The sequence below is a fragment of the Oncorhynchus mykiss genome, chromosome 16 (assembly GCF_057628025.1).
Source record: "Oncorhynchus mykiss isolate SJ-2025 chromosome 16, ASM5762802v1, whole genome shotgun sequence".
Taxonomy (NCBI): domain Eukaryota; kingdom Metazoa; phylum Chordata; class Actinopteri; order Salmoniformes; family Salmonidae; genus Oncorhynchus; species Oncorhynchus mykiss.
In genome coordinates, this window is record NC_143037.1 from 42,125,958 (window position 1) to 42,147,038 (window position 21,081).

Below are 21,081 nucleotides of genomic sequence, written 5' to 3' on the forward strand. Positions count from 1 at the left end.
TTTTTCAGTACAGGAAAATTGTCTAATTCACACACTTATCAAGAGAACATCCCTGGTCATCCCTACTGCCTCTGATCTAGCGGACTCACTAAACACATGTTTGTAAATTATGTCTGAGTGTTGGAGCATGCCCCTGGCTATCTGTAAAAAATTGATTAACAAAATAATAACAAAAATAAATTATGCTTGGTTTGCTTAATATAAGGTATTTGAAATTATTTATACCTTTACTTACTTTTGATAGGCCTACTTAAGTATATTTTAGAAATGACATGTACTTTTGATACTTAAGTATATTTAAGTAGTATTTTACTGGGTGACTTTCACTTTTATTTTATATTATGGTCTCTTTGATTTCCCAAGTATGACAATTGGGTACTTTTTTCACCACTGTATTTGTGTTGCCATTTGTTGTCCTATTATTAGTTCATGAGAAGTACTTCCCTACACACACACACACACACACACTGGAGCTACCTCTAGGGGGCTTACTGAGTTAATGAGAATGTATGAGGGTGAGAGAGCGTTGAGAAGAGCAAAGCGCGAACGAGAGATTTGTACATTTGTAGCCGTTCCCTTCGATTGTCGCCTACAGACGTCGATTGATAAACGTTTGCATCTGAAACGAGAAGACAGCGGAGTATGTCTACCAACACAGAGGGAGAAAAGTAATCCATATTGCGCGCTATTCGTACAAGGGTGTCAGTCAATGTGGTAAGTACAAGCTCTCCCGCTATCCTAGGCTTCTGACCAACTGTTTTGTAGGCTACAACAACGCTACAATAGTAGCAAGTCGACTATTATCAGTGTAGTTATAGAAAACAGTAGTGCTACAAAATGTCAACAGAACATCCTAGGTTGCAATGTTGAGAGTCGGCCTCTTATGGCAAAGTGTTGCAGTAGCCTGTAGCCTAGTCTCAAGGTGGCATGTTATGTTATGCAGGTATTTGCAATGTATTTGCTCTGTATTTGTACTGTTTTACTTGGCACTATCGACCATGTAGCTAATAACAAGCCTATAGGCTATGTGTAAGCTTCATACATTTGTTGAGGCCTTTACTAAATAAGGAGACATTCTAGGTGCATTTACAAGAAGGGACTTACCAAGAAGAACCCGGTTTAGGACATGTATCATGTTCTCTCACCATAAAAATATGCTTGAAGGTGCATTACGGTATCATGACTTTGCCAATACTGTAGGCCAGGGATCATTAACTAGATATTCTTGAGTGGGTGGTCGGGGGTCCAGTACATAATTATAAATAATTTGTAGACTGCAAATTGACCTCAAGAAGCATAAACATGTATTTGGCTAAAACATCAAAATTTCAAACCTTGCTTACATTTGTATACGATCAGGTGTCTCTCTATAATGCGTGGGAATAATTGGGAACAGATTTCATAAATTAAAATGACTTGGAGCTGATTTTCTGGTGTTTTTTAAAGTATGATGTACAACAATGAAAATTGTTTAAAAATATATATATATATATATATATATATATATATATATATATATATATATATATATATATATATATATATATATATATATATATATAGTTATTTTGCTCAGGCCGCCAGTTGGGAAACCCTGCTATACTACTTGTCTAGAGTTGATCTAAGAAGTTGGTAGAGAGATTTTAAATGATTAACGTTAACGTTACTTCTGACCTAAATTCTGGCATCGAATGGTAAGGCTATAGGGTCTTAAATAGATAACAAACGTGTCGGTGCAAGGAAACAGACACCTCGTTATATAGGCCTAAGCAATGTTTGAGAAGTATAGGATACTTGCCGTTACTGCAACGAAAAGTCAGCATTCTGGCAGGGTAAAGGCTGGTTAACATAGGCTACACTTACACACGGTGCGTCCGATGTAATCAGTGTGTTCGGGCTGGCCTTCTTGCAACCAAATAGGCTATATGCAGATAGTTGATTGCATGTCACATATCATAGAGGCCTATTTATCGCAAACATCCTGAGAATGATGTGGTCTTTAGTCTTGCATATAGATAATATACATTCAAACTCAATATATACCCTATATATATTAATTTACAACGTTGACAACTGTTTTCCCGGTTTAACCCGAGTCAGTAAGAATATAAATACGTATTTTTTATTTATTTTATGATATCTCGAGCGGATGCTGCTGTAAATGCATGCATGCGCTATTCTGTTTCTGTTACATAACCGCTGCATGCTGCTGTGTGCTCGTGCTGTGTGTCTGTACGGCGGTGAATGCACCAGAGGTGAATACATGCTTGATTACCAGTCTGACCTAGAGGAGCATTGAATAATCTATTAGTGCATAGATCAGATGCCTATATATGTCATTTGCATATCGTGCTATTTTCTGTTTTAATATTTGTATTTAAAATAGAGTATCCGACGTTCCAATCATCAACTCAATGTTAATATTTGTCCTTAAACCTGCTTTGACATTAATGGAGAGATATTGTGGTATGGTTATAGGGGGAAAGGAAAATAAAAAGAGAAACCACTTATTATAGGTGAAATGTTAATGATAAAATAAGCAAAGGTAGGCTACATGTTTTGGAAATTACATTTTTAAATAATACACTGAATACAACCTAGGCTACTGATGTCAGACAGAAGACTATGTTGTGTATTGGCAGAATGGTAGTACAGATTTGAACTAACTGTATTTGAAATAACAAACCACAGAACAGGATTCTCTGTTTGCCAGCCCCTCAGTTAGTTCCAAAGGTTTATTTTATGAAGCAACTTCTATAAATAGCTACTGCTCTTGAATAGAAAAAAGGCATGCCAGGCATGTACTGTAGATTTTAATAGATTCAAATATGATATAATAGATTTATTTGTCAATGTCGATAAATGTACATTTGCCACAATCCCCCCCGCCCACACACACACACACACACACACACACACACACACACCAGGGTTTGACATTAACTTTTTTGCCAAGTCACTTGTCCCCCCAAAAAAGGTATGTTACGCTATGGGCTAAAAAGGTGACTTAAAAGTGAGTCATATGATGCAAGGAACCACTTTACAAAAAAAAAAAAAAATATTATGATTATTACGCCTATTACCATACAGAGAATCAGACAAAAAATGTAGGCTACTCTCTGCCTATTGACTTCTTTGCATATTCAAGCCTGTCTAAAAATACAACACTGTCCCTTTAAGGCTGTCCTGGAGGATGGTTGGCTACCCTTCATAGGCTATAAAATGTAGCAAAAATTACAACCAAGTACTTTTTTGTCTTTATAAAATAATTTCCTCATTCAATGAATCAGAGAACAATTGGCTAAAGTAGGCTACTTCAAAGCAAGATAAATAACACAAAATAAAATCCCCTTGAGCATGGTGAAGTTATTAATTATACCAATAGTGACTTTAAAATGATGATGAAGCGTGATTCCTCACTCCAGAGACTGCGTTTCCGCTGCCCCAGAGTCCAATGTGTGCCAGCTTTCCATTACTCCAGCCGACGCTTGGCATTGCGCATGTTGATCTTAGGCTTGTGTGCAGCTGCTTGGCCATGGAAACCCATTTCATGAAGCTCCCAACGAACAGTTCTTATGCTGACGTTGCTTTCAGAGATAGTTTGGTACTCGGTAGTGAGTGCTGCAACTGAGGACAGGCAATTTTTACGCACTTCAGCACTTGGCGGTCCTGTTCTGTGAGCTTGTGTGGCCTACCACTTTGCGTCAGAGCCATTGTTGCTCCTAGATGTTTCTAATTCACAATAACAGCACTTAAAGTCGTTGAAAGTATGGCCATTCTACTGCCAATTTTTTTTATAAAAAAAAAATGTAACCAGGCAAGTTAGTTAAGAACATATTCATATTTACAATGACGGCCTACCTGGGAGCAGTGGGTTAACTGCCTTGTTCAGGGGCAGAAAGACAGATGTTTACCTTGTCAGCTCGGGGATTCGATCCAGCATCCTTTCGGTTACTGGCCCAACGTTTTAACCGCTAGTCTACCTGCCGCCTCACCCATATGGAGATTACATGGCTGTGTGCTCGATTTCATACACCTGTCAGCAACGGATGTGGCTGAAATAGCCAAATCCACTAATTTTGAAGGGGTGTCCACATACTTTTGTTTGTATAGTATATATTATTTTGTCTGAAATTTGTTGTTGTTGTCATCGACAAGCGCTAATGTCGAGGCACACGCACGCAGAAACACTGCACCTCTGTATTATTTTTCGTCCATGTTGTTGTTCTACAGATTCTCCCTGACTGAGAGATTTAGTCTTTATTAAGTTTGGAGGTTATATACCTATGTCCTTGACGTGTGCTGAATGCAGCCGGAAGCAAGCCTAGGCCCTTGATCAAAAGTAGCGCACTATATAGGGAATAGGGTGTCATTTGGGACACAGGCCGTGAGTCATCAGGGCTAATGGGGGAGAGGAAACATGTACAATTTAATCTGGATTGGAGGGCACTTCATCCCTGTGTGCGTGCGGCATGTGTGTGTGTTTCATCTGTGATGGCTGCTGACTGCTAACTGCCCATTCATAGGAGCTTTGTTGTCTAATAGGGCAAACCCAACTCTGCCCTGATGTTATGGGGGGATTGATATAATGTAACTAGCTAGCTAACTTCTCTCTCTCTCTCACTCTCTCTCTCTCTCGTGTCTCTGTCTCTGTAAGTCTATGGGACTAGTGGAGTTAGTTGGAGGCATTATACCAATATCAGCTGGTGAGAGTTGAGTTACATTATACAAATTTACAATTGTCTGGGTTTTCCAGTTGTTGTTATCTACCTAAACAAGGCATGATATAAATGTTCACGTAATCCATACAGCAGTATAACTGTATAGGCCAAGTTTATTTGGAATGGAAGGAACCATATTGAAATGCAGAAATATACATACAGTACATCTGTATCAGGTGTCCAAACAAAAAACGCATCTTTTGACCAAATGGTAAAATAGTAGATAATCCTCTATGAAAACGAATTACCTCATGTCTCTATCGTAATACGTTAATAAGTTCATAAGTTACTGGAGTTTTTTTTTACCCTAGTGGGGTGGCCCGAATTTGGGTGACTGTAACGGCTTTCCGAGTAGCGAGAAGGATCAGAGGACCAATGCGCAGCATGGTAAGTATCCATAACGTTTATTTAAAGACATAAACTGAACACTACAAAACAATAAACGTGAAACGAACGAAACCGAAACAGTACCGTGTGGCAACAAACACACACACGGAAAACAAACACCCACAACTCAAAAGTGAAACCCAGGCTACCTAAGTATGATTCTCAATCAGAGACAACTAACGACACCTGCCTCTGATTGAGAACCATACTAGGCTGAACTCAAAACCCCAACATAGAAAAACACACATAGACTGCCCACCCCAACTCACGCCCTGACCATACTAAATAAAGACAAAACAAAGGAAATAAAGGTCAGAACGTGACAGTGACTAAATCAATGGAGGCCAGAGAAAAAAAGTGGTAAAAAATGTGTAGCATTGCGTCAGCTAGGCTGAATTCTGTGAAAAATTAAGGCTACTGGCTACCAGACAGGCTCACTTTCCCGTTGAACTCGTCATCTCTTTTCTCGACTCCGCGGGACATAAAACAATATAGAGCTAAGATGGATATCGATTTTGAGACATGACGTAGTATGTTTAAAAATTCATGTTATTTTTCAACAATTTCTCACAAAAACAAGTGTCTCAGTGAAATGTCAATGGCGCACTGAGCGTATACCAAGCTTTCATTACAAATCAAATCAAAGTTTATTGGTCACATACACAGATTTGCATATGTTCTTACAGGTGCAGAGAAATGCTTGTGTTTTTTAACTCCCAACAGTGCAGTAATACCTTAGCAATACAAAACAAAACACACCTAATCCAAAAAGTAAAAAGAAAGAAATTAAGAAATATCAGAACAAATCCAATTTGCAAAAGTGTGTATACTTGTAGTTATATAGGATGAGCCATGTCTAGAATACAGTTTATACATATAAAGTGGGTAAAACAGTATAAACATTATTAGAGTGACCACTCTATGGTGCAGGAGTACCAGGTGGTATCCGGCTAGTGACAGTGTCTGAGGTTTAGGTACTGGGCGGAGGGCGGCTAGTGGTGACTGTTTAACAGTCTGATGGCCTGGAGATAGAAGCTGTTTATCAGTCTCTCAGTCCCAGCTTTGCTGCAGCTGTACTGTCTCTGGGTGGCTGGGGGTCCTTTTTTCTTTTTGGCCTTCCTGTGATACAGGTTGCTGTAGCTGTCCTGGAGGGCAGGCGGTGTGCCCCTGATGATGCGATGGGATGACCGCCCTCTGGAGATTCCTGTTGTTGTGGACGGTGCAACTGCCGTACCAGGCGGTGATACAGCTCAACAGGATGCTCTCAATAATGCATCTGTACAAGTTTGTGAGGGTCTTAGGGGCCAAGATTAATTTCTTCAGCCTCCTGAGGTTGAAGAGGCGCTGTTGCGCCTTCACCACACTGTCTGTGTGAAGGGACCATTTCAGGTAGTCAGTGATGTGCACGCTGAGGAACTTCAAGCTTTTGACCCTCTCCACTCTGGCCCCGTCGGTGTGGTTGGGGGTGTGCTCTCTCTACTGTCTTCTGTAGTCCACATTGAGTGAGAGCTTATTGTCCTGGCACCACTCTGCCAAGGCACTCACCTCCTCTCTGTAAGCTGTCTCATCGTTGTTGGTAATCAAGCCTACCACTGTTGTGTCGTCAGTAACTTGATGATTGAGTTGGAGACGTGCGTGTCCACACTGTCATGGCTGAACAGGGAGTATTATAGGGGGCCGAGCACGCACCCCTGTGGTGCCCCCGTGTTGAGGACTAGCGTGGGGAAGTGTTGTTGCCTACTTTCACCACTTGGGGTCGGCCAGTCAGGATGTCAATGACCCAGTTGCACAGAGAGGGATTCAGACCCAGGACCCTGAGCTTAGTGATGAGCTTGGAGGGCACTATGGTGTTGAAGGCTGAGCTGTAGTTCGAGCATTCTCACATAGCTATTCCTGTTGTCCAGGCAAACTGTAATGGGTCTAGGGTGTCAGGTAAAATGAAGGTGATATAGTCCTTAGCTATTCTCTCACAGCACTTCATGATTATAGAAATGAGTGCTACAGGACAATATTCATTCAATTCAGTTACCTTCGCTTTCTTGGGTACAGGAACAATGGTGGACTTCTTGAAGCAAGTGGGAACAACAGATTGGGATAGTGAGAGATTGAGTATGTCCGTAAACACTCTGCGCATGCTCTGAGGATGCGACTTGGGATGCCTTCTGGGCCAGAAGCCTTGGGAGGGTTAACACGCGTAAATGTCTTACTCAAGTCGGCCTTTTACATTTAATTAAGCTCGTCATGCTTTAGCTTTTTTTGCCATCTTTGAAGACGACAACGCGAAATCCTCAAAAGTTGTTCAGAGAAACCTGCACCACGATGTCAACAGAGCTCAGTGCTTTTTAGCGGATGTATTAGGTTTACGAAGTCTGACTTTTGCGATATAATGTTAATTAAGTGTTAGAGAAAAACCCCACTGAATGATTCAGAACAGGAATAATCATGTTTGTCTTGGTAAAAAAAAAAATATTTTATAACATAAGGAAGTAAAATTTCATCACCAAAGTGTGTTTTCACCCACTCTGGGCAGTCACACTTGAGTATTAGTAAAGAAAACATAAGAACATTTGAAGGCCCTCTCTCTGGGTGAAACTGCCAAAGCGTAGGGTTGGGGACTGGGGGAGGAAATGTACTTTGACAATTTAGCTCATCTGTTGTTGAGTAGAACAAACACACGGCCACATTTTGAGTTTGAGTTCTGTATTGTCTGGCTGCACACGCTATCCTCACATTTAGGCTACGGTCAACAACTGAACAACATACAACTGAAAACCCTTTCGTAATAAGTAGCTCTTATACCTGTGTTGTAATTACACTAATAACAACATGGATTACCATGTTACATTGTAGTTTAGTAAATTCATTTTAATTGCATAGTAATGGATGTTGTGTTTCAGGAAATCATGTTAGACAATGTGATTGGTTGTTTGACAGTGGTGAGCGGCTCCAAGGCAGACATACACACCTCCTGAATCCTATTTTTCCCTGACCGGTTTGACCAGTCTGAGCCCGCTGTGTTGTGATGAGACCTGTGACCTAAATGTGATAAATGAGTGGTGTTTGACACTGTAATTCTTTGACAGTGGTGGGCCACTCCAAGGCAGACACACTCCTCCAATGTGTCCTTGTCCAGTCCTTGTGTGATCTGATCTGGGACCAGTGGGATAAATGAGTGGCCTGGCTGAGGATCGCAGCGTTGGCACACACCACAAAGCCTACACAGGTGAGGGGACCGGACTGTCAGACCTTGCATTAATCTTTTTACTTTGTAAGAAGCATAGGAGGGCTTATGCTCTTTTACGGAGTCAAGTATATCTACTGATTTTACAGAAGCTGTACTATGGATGTGTATGAAGATGCTAGGAATTAACTGAATGATAAACAGTTGAGCCCTGTGTTTGTTTCTACTTTATAATTTGATCCAATGTCAACCATATTGAAACCATGATAAAAAAAAACAGTGTTATTTTATGTCCGTCCCTAACTGTGTGTTATTGTAGTCCTGGTAACCCCAGTCTGTCTCTGGCCTTGTACTGAGGTTTCTTGGTCTAACCCTGTCTATCTGTCCCTGCTATCTCCCACCCAGTAGGATGTCGTGGGTCCGAGGCTTCTTCGTAGTCAAAGTGGACGAACGAAAGACCGCGTGGGGGGAGCGCAATGGCAGAAAGTCCAACAAGCGGAAGAACGGTTGCTCAGGGTCATCTCTCTGCAAGCCCCGCTGCATGAGCTGCCTGCAGGACGCTGAGGACCTGGATCCCACCCCTCCCACCCCCCAGCACTACCACCGTGGAGGAGGGGGGTCCGGCCCCAGTGGAGGGGGTAACTTTGGGATGCGCTGTGGCTGGCAAGAGGACCACTATGGGAAACGGACCGGGGCGGCGGGAGACCTGGGGTTGAAGGCCGTGGATCTGGGGTTTGATGACGGAGACCTGACAGGGAGGAAAGGTCCAGGGGAGGAGGATTTGGGGGAAGGAACGGGGGAGGACGGAGGAACATGCAATGCCTTCACAGCCGCGGAGTGCTGGATGCGCGTCGTACGAGTGTTCCAGTCGAAGAAGTTCACGTCGGCGAAACTGGAACGTCTGTACCAGCGCTACTTCTTCAGGCTCAACCAGAGCTCTCTGACTATGCTGATGGGTGTCCTTGTCATAGTCTGCGGCGTCATGCTAGCCTTCCACTGTGTCCACGCTCCACCCGACGTAGCCTACGCCTCGGTTCTCTCCGTGGCCATGGCCCTCTTCCTGTCCATGATGGTGGTGTGTAACAGGAACGGCTTCCACCAGGACTACATGTGGATTGTCAGCTACTTGGTGATCGGGGTGCTGCTGGTGGTCCAGGTGTTTGGGGTGTTGATGGTTGCCCCCCGAAGCGCCTCTGAGGGGATCTGGTGGTCTGTGTTCTTTATATACATAATCTATACGCTGTTGCCAGTGAGGATGAGAGCCGCAGTGCTGAGTGGAGGGGTACTGTCTACCATACACCTCATCACCGCATGGCAACTCAACCAGGACGATGTTTTCCTATGGAAACAGGTAGGGCTCTACAGTCAACATGATATGATCCCATACAACTTTATTTGGAAACGGGTAGGATTATACAATCAACACTTTTTAATACAATGCAATTCATCTTATTCAGCTGGTGGCCATCTTGATACACAGTCTAACTTTATTATGAGTCATGGGGAAATTTACTTGCCATTTGCACACTTACAGTAATGTAGGAAAGTGTTGACGTTACATGGCTTTACACTCTATTCAGCAGGTTTTGTATGATTTTGATGACAATAATCATCTTTGTCTGTGCATTGGTTGAAAATGTGCATTGCTTTATTGAGAATAGCTTGAAGACTGGAGGGGTATACTATGATTCAACCTAGACCTACTGAGAGTTTTCTAGAGCTATCCTGCATCAGTAAGCTTCACATTCCTGCCCAGGCATCAACTGTATTATGACTGTGGATATTGCTTGTCCGCCTGCTGCTAACTCTAGCAAGCTTTTAACTGCGCGTGCATGTCGCACGTGGCTAGTCGAATGCTGACATCTTCATTGAGAAACATCAATCCACGGGCGAGACAGTGCCACATTTTCATTTGTGCCAAAAATCCAAATGAAACTTATCTTGCAAATTCAGCAGGCTATGGTGTGAAATAGGCTTTTAGAAGTGTAATCTTTATTTTATTGCTTATCGTTAATGCTGACCTTGGTGTGCTTATCAATGCACAAACACCTTTTTTCCCTCCACTCCTATCACTAGAATCATTTTAGTAAGTCATATACAAGGTTTTACTGTGCTTGAAGTTTCAATTGCATTCTGTCATTACTGAATGTGTAATGTGATAGGTATTTTAATAACTACTATTTTCTAACACGCAAAAAACAAACATTTGATTGATCAAATATTTAGTCCGTTCTAATTTAAATGAAGGGGATGATGGCGCAATCTTTGCGATAGGGACCGGAATCTGATTTCATTGGTCCTCAACTTGCGACTCAGACTCTTCATTCAGGATAGATGGAGTTCTGAAGGATTCGGTGCCATAGATATTTACCTGGCTAAAAGGTGAGCCATTTTCGTGGTACCAGTTATCCCGTGTTAAACTCATTTGACCAAAATTACGCCACAAACCAGGTATGTAGAATAGGGCTTGGCATACGTAAAAAATATATACAGTGGCAAGCAAAAGTATGTGAACTCGTATCTGGATTTCTCCATAAATTCATCATACAATTTGATCTGATCTTCATCTAAGTTGCAACAGTAGACAAACATAGTCTGCTTAAAACATAGTCTGCTTAAACTAATAACACACAAACTTTATTGAACACACCGTGTAAACATTCATAGGGCAGGTTGGGATAAGTATGTGAACCCTTGGATTTAATAACTGGTTGACCCTCCTTTGGAAGCAATATAACCTCAACCAAATGTTTTCTGTAGTTGCGGATCACACCTGCACAACGGTCAGGAGGAATTTTGGACCATACCTCTTTACAAAACTGTTTCAGCAATATTCCTGTGATGCCTGGTGTGAACTGCTGTCTTGAGGTCAGGCCACAGCATCTCAATCAGGTTGAAGTCAGGACTCTGACTGGGCCACTCCAGAAGGTGTATTTTTCTTCTGATGAAGCCATTCTGCAGTTGATTTACTTCTGTGTTTTGGGTTGTTGTCCTATTGTATCATCCAACTTCTGTTGCGCTTCAATTGGCGGACAAGTAGCCAAACAATCTCCTGCAAAATGTCTTGGTAAACTTGGGAATTCATATTTCTGTCGATGATAGCAAGCTGCAGCAAAGCAGCCCCAAACCATGATGCTCTCTCCACCATACTTTACAGTTGGGTTAAGGTTTTGATGTTGGTGTGCTGTGCCTTTTTTCTCCACACATAGTGTTGTGTGTTCCTTCCAAACAACTCAACTGTAGTTTCATCTGTCCACAGAATATTTTGCCAGTAGCGCTGTGGAACATCCAGGTGCACTTTTGCAAACTTCAGATGTGCAGCAATGTTTTTTCTGGACAACAGTGGCTTCTTCCGTGGTGTCCTCTCATGAACACCATTCTTGTTTAGTGTTTTACGTATCGTAGACTCATCAACAGAGACGTTAGCATGTTTTCTGTTAGTCTTTAGCTGACACTCTAGGATTCTTCTTAACCTCATTAAGCATTCTGCGCTGTGCTCTTGCAGTCATCTTTGCAGGACGGCCACTCCTAGGGAGAGTAGCAACAGTGCTGAACTTTCTCCATTTATAGACAATTTGTCTTACCATGGACTGATGAACATCAAGGCTTTTAGAGATACTTTTGTAACCCTTTCCAGCTTTATGCAAGTCAACAGTTCTTAATCTTAGGTCTACTGAGATCTCTTTTGTTCGAGGCATGGTGCACATCAGGCAGTGCTTCTTGTGAATAGCAAACTCAAAGTTTGTGAGTAAAAAAGAAAGGTATGCTCTTAACCAACATCTCCAATCTCGTCTCATTGATTGGACTCCTGATGTAACGCTTGTCGTCTGGGGAAGGAGAGGAGGACCAAGGTACAGCGTGGTAAGTGTTCATATTTTAAATATTTTAATGAACACTGAAAACAAAACAATAAACAACCAACGAACAGTCCTGTAAGGTACAACACTAAACAGAAAATAACCACCCACAAAACACAATGGAAAACAGGCTACCTAAATATGGTTCTCAATCAGGGATGACGATTGACAGCTGCCACTGATTGAGAACCATACCAGGCCAAACACAGAAATAGAAAATCATAGACAAACTAACATCGACAACCCACCCAACTCACGCCCTGACCATACTAAAACAAAAGACAAAACAAAGGAACTAAGGTCAGAATGTGACACCTGACTCCAATTAACCCAGAGGTTCACATACTTCTTCCAACCTACACTGTGAATGTTTAAATGATGTATTCAACATAGACAAGAAAAATACAATAATTTGTGTGTTATTAGTTTAAGCACACTATGCTTGTCTATTGTTGTGACTTAGATGAAGATCCGATCAAATTTGATGACCAGTTTATTCATATATCCATGTCATTCCAAAGGGTTCACATACTGTTTCTTGACACTGTAAGTTTAACTTTTAAAAAACAATGCATGACCATGCATGGAGTCTTGCTCAATCCAAATTCTTGCTAGATGGAGTGTAGCTAAACTTCAATGAGCTTTTCAGGGAACACACTTTTGGCATGAGAAGAAAGATACAAAATCACTCCACCTCTTCCTTCTCAGCCTGGGCCCCCTATTTATCCTTTTACAATCAGGCCCCACTACCCACGACTATCCATGGCTTGAAGCAACCTACTTTTTCTTCCCTCTGCATTAATATAGGATAAACTGTGTACGGACTCTATATTTCACGCATACACTCACCCACACTCCTTTCACCATTCTCCCATGGTGTGGTGTCAAAGGTGCCTTACTAAAAGTAGATGGGATAGTGAAGTGTTGGCCGCCTTAAAATGTTATTTTTAATGAAGCTGCATGTGCGTTCGTGTGTGTTTTCAGCTTCAGGGCGACGATCAGAAGCTCCTTTGGAGTTTGTAGAAGGTCATTTGGATTGAATGAGCCTGTTTAGCTGTGTTTTGCAGGAATATCATGATAATATTATACAGTAGCATTCATATTCAAGCCTCAATTCACCGAGACAAGGATGCCATTGTGGCTTTGTGTAAGGGGTGGGGGAATATTTTGCGGATGGGGGCGTTGGGGAGGATTCTGATAGTCCAATGGACTTGACAAAGGAACAGAACTGAATATCCATTGCTTGAAAATAGAGGAAGAGATTGACCCAAACTTTTTTTCTTACTAGATTTATGCATTATGAATGATTATTGCATATAAACTGCCTATAAACGTTATTACATAGTTTGCTAAACTTTACTTACTAATGTTGATAAATACATGAACAAGTCATGTCAAATTGTTGACATTACTTTATAAACAGTCCATAAGCAAACACTTCAGATAAAGAGTTCTTGACAAATTGCCAGTAGCAGTAGCTTCTGCTCTACACAGAGTCTATCAAAACATATCGATTTATAGTTATGATACTATTTGGTATGACAAGTTATTGACATGTCCATTAGATCAGTACCATTTAAAATCACGACTGCACTAAATAGGGAATAGGGTGCCATTTGGTATGCAGTGTAGTATGATACAGACGTGGGATCCTAATTTGATCACTCTTTTGTTGCTGAGAATGTTCCTGGAAAGCAGGAAATTCAAACTGGTATTGTATTTGTTTTAAAAAGGCTTCTGAAGTTAGTCATTTCCACTTTGAAATGTCCGACTCGATTTGCCCTAATGAAAAATGTATTAAACCCTACAAAAATGTACATTTAATTATAATCCACATAATAATTGACATTTCCTGTTGCTGCAGGATTCTTTTCCTGCTCTAGTAAATTGGCTCAAATGTAAGATCCTTAATCTGTAGATACAACCACTCTGAATGGGACCGTATTGACATGGCACAGTCTACTACTGGTTCAGTGGTCTGGTGCTTTGCTTGTGCACTGTCCACTCTCCACTCCCTCCCTAGACAGACACTGAATCCCAAATTGACCCTTTAGCATTCAACTCAATCATTTCTATGTACTAGTTGACACTATATGTACACTATATGTACACTATGTTGAAGCCACCATGCCTCCATGTTGGCACTCCGCCATCATTGCTAAAAATATATTTTGGAAGCTATAGAAATGCATTTATTGATGTCTACATCATTTCTTTGGTGACGTTTATTCTATTACAGACACTTTAATGCATACTTTTACATTCTATTAAGTGAGATAAATGTTTTTGAATGTTACTGTTTATCTTAAAGTATATATTTTTTTATGACTAATGTTACTGTCCCCACTACAACAAAAAAATACTTTTGATTTGATTTTGTCCTTGAAGCACTGTAGAATTCCATTCATTCCCTGCTTTTACTGGGGAGTGCCAATATGTCTGACCGGTTCTCGATGGCCAAAAAATAGCATCAGCAATCTAGTGATTTATATACAGTGCCTTCAGAAAGTATTCATACCCCTTGACTTTTTCCATATTTTGTTGTTACAGCCTGAATTCAAAATGGATTAAATATGGGTTTTTTTTCTCATGCATCTATAAACAGTACCCCATATTAATGACCTGAAAACATGTTTTTAGAAGGGGAAGAAATGACACTCCAAATTGAGCTCAGGTTGCATCCATTTTCCTGTCATTCTCCCTAAGATGTCACTACAACTTGATTGGAGTCCACCTGTGGCCAATTCAATTGTCTGGACATTTATTTAGAAAGATACACACCTGTCTATATAAGGTCCCACAGTTGACCGTGCATGTCAGAGCAGAAACCATACCATTAAGTTCAAGGAACTGTCCGTAATGTCCAAGATTGTGATGAGGAATATATCTGGGGAAGGGTATAAAACTATTTCTAGTGTGTTGAACTTTTCCAATAGCACAGTGGTCTCCATCATTGGAAAATTGAAAAAATATGGAACTACCCAGACTCTGCCTAGTTGGTCGTCCGACCAAACTAAGCAACCGGGCAAGAAGGACCTTGGTCAGGGAGGTGATCAAGAACCCAATGACCACTCTGACAGAACTAGAGAGTTCCTTGGCTGAGATGGAAGAAAGAGATGGCTGCCGTGAAGCATGGTGGTGGAAGCATCATGCTGTGGGGATGCTTTTCAGCAGCAGGGACTGGGAGACTGGTAAGGATAGAGAGAACTTTGAATGGAGCCAAATACAGGCAAATTCTTGTTGAGAACCTGCTTCAGAGTGCAGACAACTTTAGACTGGGACGAAGATTTATGTTCCAGCAGGACAATGACCCCAAGCATATAGCCAAAGCAGTGCTGGAATGGCTTCAGGACAAGAATGTGAAAGTCCTTGAGTGGCCCAGCCAAAGCCCAGACTTGAATACCATTGAAAGTATGTGTAAAGACTTGAAGATTGCTGTTCACCGCCGCTCCCCATCTAACTTAACAAAACTTGAGAAAATCTGCAAGGAAGAATGGGAGAAAATCCCCAAATCCAGATGTGCAATGCTGATACCCAAGCCGACTCAACGCTGTAATCGCTGCCAAAGGTGCTTCTGCAAAGTATTGACTCAGAAGTGTGAATACTTATGTAAATTAGGTATTTCATTTTCAATTAGTTTACACTTTATCATTATGGGGTATAGTGTGTAGTTGGGTAAGAAAACAAAAATGACATTCATTTTGAATTCGGGCTGTAACACAACAAAATGTGGAATAAGTCAAAGGGTATGAATACTTTCTGAAGGCACTGTACATCATTGATTCAACCACTAGCGCCTACCACCTAGATACTTGTGGAGATCTGGGAGGATTGGATAGATGAAGAACTGTATTCTGGAAATATAAAGCTTCAATTTACCTTCTGATTGCTGCCATATTGCAGACACCTATCCAATCCTGTCAGATCTCCACGTGCATTTGGGGGTAGGGGCTGGGGGTCGATTTGGGATCCAGGGAGTGTGTGTCTGTGGTCTCAGTGGTTGGCTGTGTGAGGCTCGCTGCCTTATTGGTTTTGGCAGAGAAGGGTGGCTGGCCAGCCTGGTCTGGTGATCATGGCCTCCTGATAGACTGTGAACTGGCCTGGGGCTGTAGGGACTGGACTGGCCATGCATGGGTGTTAACAGGCCCGGGGGAATGTCTGGCAGGGACTGTGCCTGTGTCCCTATATAGGGTGCCATTTGGTGCGGACAGGGTTTCTCTCCCTTTCTCCATCCCATCCATGGGAATAAGTTCCAGTCCCATGAGCAATCAATGACAGGGACATGAGCTCTAGTGGTGGGAAGGAGGGAGGACACTGCTGTAGCGCTCCTTCCACTAGTTCTACGACATTCTTGAGTTACATAAAGTAAATCATATCGAAAAGGTTTTATGTGACTTTATTCAAATTGAAAAAAATGAGCGTGATGATGATTGTATGTACTCCCTTTGAGTCAGTGGTGAATGATAGTAGTGTGCACAATTGTTCACTCTCTCTGGGGAACAATCTGCCAGTCAGCCTCTGTCTGTATTTGCCACCAGTGATTTTGTGAATGTACAGTAGAGCCCCATTCAGTTTAGCCAGCCCAGAGGGATGGAGGGAGGGAGGCTGGGAGGCCCCTTGGCATCATATGGCCAGACATCCCAAATCTGGGAAACTCTTCTCCTCTTCTGAGACCTCTCTCTTTCTCTCTCCACACACACACAAACCTCTCTCCCCCTTCTATGTTTTTTGCTTTTCACCTTACTTGAATTTTCCCTCTGGAAATGGACATGAAGTATCAGGGGCAGAGAGAGACTGTTGATAGGAGGGACAAAAAAGAGACTCGGAGAGGGTGGTGACAGAGATGGAGAGTGTGTGAAATAGCACCGGGCTGACTCATCCACCTGAAAAACGACAGCATGTATATCTTTTCATTCTCTCTGTGTGTGTGTGTGTGTGTGTGTGTGTGTCACAATTCTATTCTCCACAAAGACTGCCTTAACATAGAGTGGCCTTTTTATTTCTTGCTCGGCTGAGAATGAGATTGAGCTGACGGAACTTCTGAGGATTATTTCCAATAGATCTCTGTGTTCCGTTCTCTGTTCTGGGCTTGCCTTGCTCGGTCTGGGCTACATCTCGATTCACCCTGGCTGAGCCCTGGCCTGGCTGGCACTCTGATGAAAGCAGACCGATGAAGATTGATAGATAACCGGCTCTCGAGAGAGACACTTATTCTGTCCCTTGATGTCAGTCTTGGTCTTCTCTCAGTCACAGAGCTGGATGAGAAGGTCCTCATTCAGACTTTGGGCCATATAAGAGCTGAGGTTCAGAGGTTCTGGTGCTCTGGAAAAAAACGATTTATTAGAGAGAGTGGAGGGACCAGAAACAGGAAACTTTACTGTCATGCAAAACAACTGTTGCTGGTAATGGAGACCACAGAAGCAAGGCCATGGGCTGAAAAGCTTTGGCTGAACCTAATACATGGACATTTCATCATAATTGACATACCAATTCTCTAGGGGGCGGACTCTTTAGAGCGATTGGAGAGATCAGAAACGGGACACTTTAGTGCCATTCAACAAATGCAGACCACAAAATGAAGGCTACACGCTGAATAGTTGTGGGTAACAATTGTTTGAAGTGTAAAACTTGAATGGATATTTAGGCATATCTACATAGCTACTTTTTGTCTGTGCGTTCCTCACCAAATGATATTGACCTGACCAGTGATATTGACCTGACCAGACGCATGGAGGGAGAAAGAAGCTGAATGTGAGGCATGTGACTATGGTAAAGCCTTTGCTTACACATATCCGTCCTCATCTATAGGCCTACATCTGATTTAATCTCATTACATCACACTTAAACCCTACATGCATGTCAGTATTAAAGATGGCACATGATGTCATGGATATTTAGTTTGTTATTGTTTTGGGTCACCTGCACCCGTCATGTGTCCCAGAACCATAGGCCGTGTCCCAAATGGCAGCCCAAGGGTTGTGGTCAAAACAAGTGCACTAAATAGTAGTGCTGGGAATTGCCAGGGACCTCACAATACAATATTATCACCATACTTAGGTGCCAATACGATTCTTGCGATTCTCACAATTCTATATCTATTGTGATTTGATATTTTGATGTTCCAAACATATTGCTCACTATGTGTCTGCTGCAGACACAAAATAGAGCATGAGAAGTGTTTTTTTGATCAGTCAGGGAAATAACATCGCTGAAAACATATTTGCTCACTATTTAAAAAAAAAGATGGAGAACAAGTTATAGAATGAAAAATGCCGGAGTTTTTGCGCAGGTATGGCCGACTAGCGCTAACTAACGCTACCTACAGGAGCCCCCCCCCCCCCAAAAAAAAATATATATATACACACCACCATTCAAAAGTTTGGGGTCAATTAGAAATGTCCTTGTTTTTGAAAGAAAAGCATTTTTTTTGCCCATTTAAAATAACATCAAATTGATCAGAAATACAGTGTAGACATTGTTAATGTTGTAAATGACTATTGTAGCTGGCAACGGCTGATTTTGAATGGAATATCTACATAGGCGTACAGAGGCCCATTATCAGCAACCGTCACTCCTGTGTTCCAATGGCACGTTGTTAGCTAATCCAAGTTTATAATTTTAAAAGGCTAATTGATCATTAGAAAACCCTTTTGCAATTATGTTAGCACAGCTGAAAACTGTTGTACTGATATAAAGAAGCAATAAAACTGTCCACCTTTAGACTAGTTGAGTATCTGGAGCATCAGCATCTGTGGGTTCGATTACAGCCTCAAAATGGCCAGAAACAAAGCACTTTCTTCTGAAACTCGTCAGTCTATTCTTGTTCTGAGAAATGAAGGCTATTCCATGCGAGAAATCGCTGATAAGGGGCCTCTGTACGCCTATGTAGATATTCCACAAAAAATCTGCCATTTCCAGCTACAATAGTCATTTACAACATTACCAATATATTTCTGATCAGGTAGTATATATAAATATATATATATATACGCCTTCAGAAAAAATTCAAAATGGATTGAATATAATTTTTCTCACCATCTACCCACAATACCCCATAACAACAGTGAAAACATGTTTTTAGAAAATGAAATGCAGAAATATCTCATTAACATTAGTATTCACACCCCTTTGCCTCTACACTACAAATTGAGCTCAGGTGCATCCAATTTCCTTTGATCATCCCTGAGATCTCACTACAACTTGATTAGAGTCCACCTGTGGCCAATTCAATTGTTTGGACATAATTTCCGAGATAGAGTTGCAATGAGCCATGTATCTGTGGAAAGGTATAAAACAATTTCTAGAGTGTTGAACGTTTGTAAGAGCAGAGTGGTCTCCATCATTGGGAAATTGAAAAAATATGCAACTAACCAGATTCTGCCTAGAGCTGACCGTCCGACCAAACTGAGCAACCTGGCAAGAAGGACCTTGATCAGGGAGGTGTTCCTTGCCTGAGATGGGAGAAACTGCCAGAAGGACAACAGTCTCTGCAACACTTCACCAATCTGGGATTTATGTTAAAATGGACAGACGGGAGCCACATCTGAAAAAGAGGCACGTGATAGCATGTCTGGAGTTTGTAAAAAAGCATGTGAAGGACTGAGATCATAAGGCAAAAGATTGTGATCTGATGAGACATAAATGTAACTCTTCGGCCTGAATGCAAAGTTATATGTCCAGAGAAAACGAGGCACAGCTCATCACCCGTCTAACGCCGTCCCTACTGTGAAGCATGGTGGTGGCAGCATCATGCTATGGGGATGATTTACAGTGGCAGCGACTGGGAGACTGGTATGCTTCAGAGTGCAAAGAGTTCCAACATGACAATGACCCCAAGCATACAATCAAAGCAACGCTGGAATGGCTTCAGAACAGGAATGTGAAAGTCCTTGAGTGGCCCAGCCAAAGCCCAGACTTGAATCTCATTGAAAATCTGTGGAAAGACTTGAAGATTGCTGTTCACCACCTCTCCCCATCAGAGCTTTGGAATATCTGCAAGCAAGAATAGATTGTTGCTTATAAAAATCAGTGCGTGATGACATAGTGCACACAAAATGTACTCTTTCGCGTACGTTTTAATGTACTGAATAAAATCTAAAGTTCAATGCGTTTCCATTATTGCATTTTCAACTGTTCTGAAACTTTTCTCAAACTGTTGTGTTAAATTCTTGGCACGTGCGCTGTAGTCAACAGCTTGCAGATAAAGTGTGGGTAGACTGTATGGTTAGGCTAGCCTACATAATGAGATTAGTATGGAGAATACTTGTATTTGTCAAACGGCAGTCAAGCATTGATCATCATGACACCAGAATAAGACCCTCAATATTTATTGGAAAGGCGCTTCAAGCTCATTACTGTGCACTTTCACCACCCTGTGAAGCTCATCATTTATTTCATCTGTAGCCTATTAACTGCATGGTTTCCTGAGTCGTAGTGGGAGGACCACACCATATCATCGCGTTACTCTAAGTTTACTTCGATATGATGGTTATTATATCAATATTTGCACAAAGTGTTTCCACTGCCATTTCTCGCATAATACCGACACAAAAAGATCCCACCATGTCGAATGACCAAATGATCTGTCGGCATTTATAGTCCAACTTGTGCCTAGAGTACATGTCGACTGCATGAAATCATGTTATCTAAGGTCATGAAATTTTCACTGCAGTCGACTGCAAGTTTCTGCAGTTGCTCTTCAACTTCATCCTGCAGACATCGCCTGCATTGTGGGAGGCTCTATTGTAAACCAGTCATTAGACTGTTTTTTGTTTGACCCATGCAAAGGTGACCAAAGACATGTCTAACACAGTAACCAATTTTGCCCTATTTCCGTCAGCTGTCGTGATTATTTTTTTAAAAATACGGTATGACTTTACTTGCATAAAAACTATGGATGGAAATGTGGTTATAGATAGAGATATATGGCTCTCAT

General features: G+C 41.6%; 1 protein-coding gene across 3 annotated transcripts in view; it reads left to right on the plus strand.

Annotated features, from left to right (window-relative positions):
* Positions 1 to 446: 446 nt before the first annotated feature.
* Positions 447 to 21,081, plus strand: part of LOC110491936 (adenylate cyclase type 6) — an 82,566-nt gene continuing 61,931 nt past the window's right edge. Inside the window, exons 1-4 of one of the 3 annotated variants that reach the window (XM_090202685.1) lie at positions 504 to 714; positions 5,033 to 5,108; positions 8,192 to 8,331; positions 8,695 to 9,640. In XM_090202685.1, the coding sequence (XP_090058811.1) occupies positions 8,699 to 9,640 (942 nt within the window). In that variant the 5' untranslated portion in view covers positions 504 to 714; positions 5,033 to 5,108; positions 8,192 to 8,331; positions 8,695 to 8,698. Of the gene's footprint in view, positions 715 to 5,032; positions 5,109 to 8,191; positions 8,332 to 8,694; positions 9,641 to 21,081 lie in introns of all 3 variants that reach the window. The other 2 variants (XM_036946822.2, XM_036946823.2) reach the window with 2 other exon arrangements.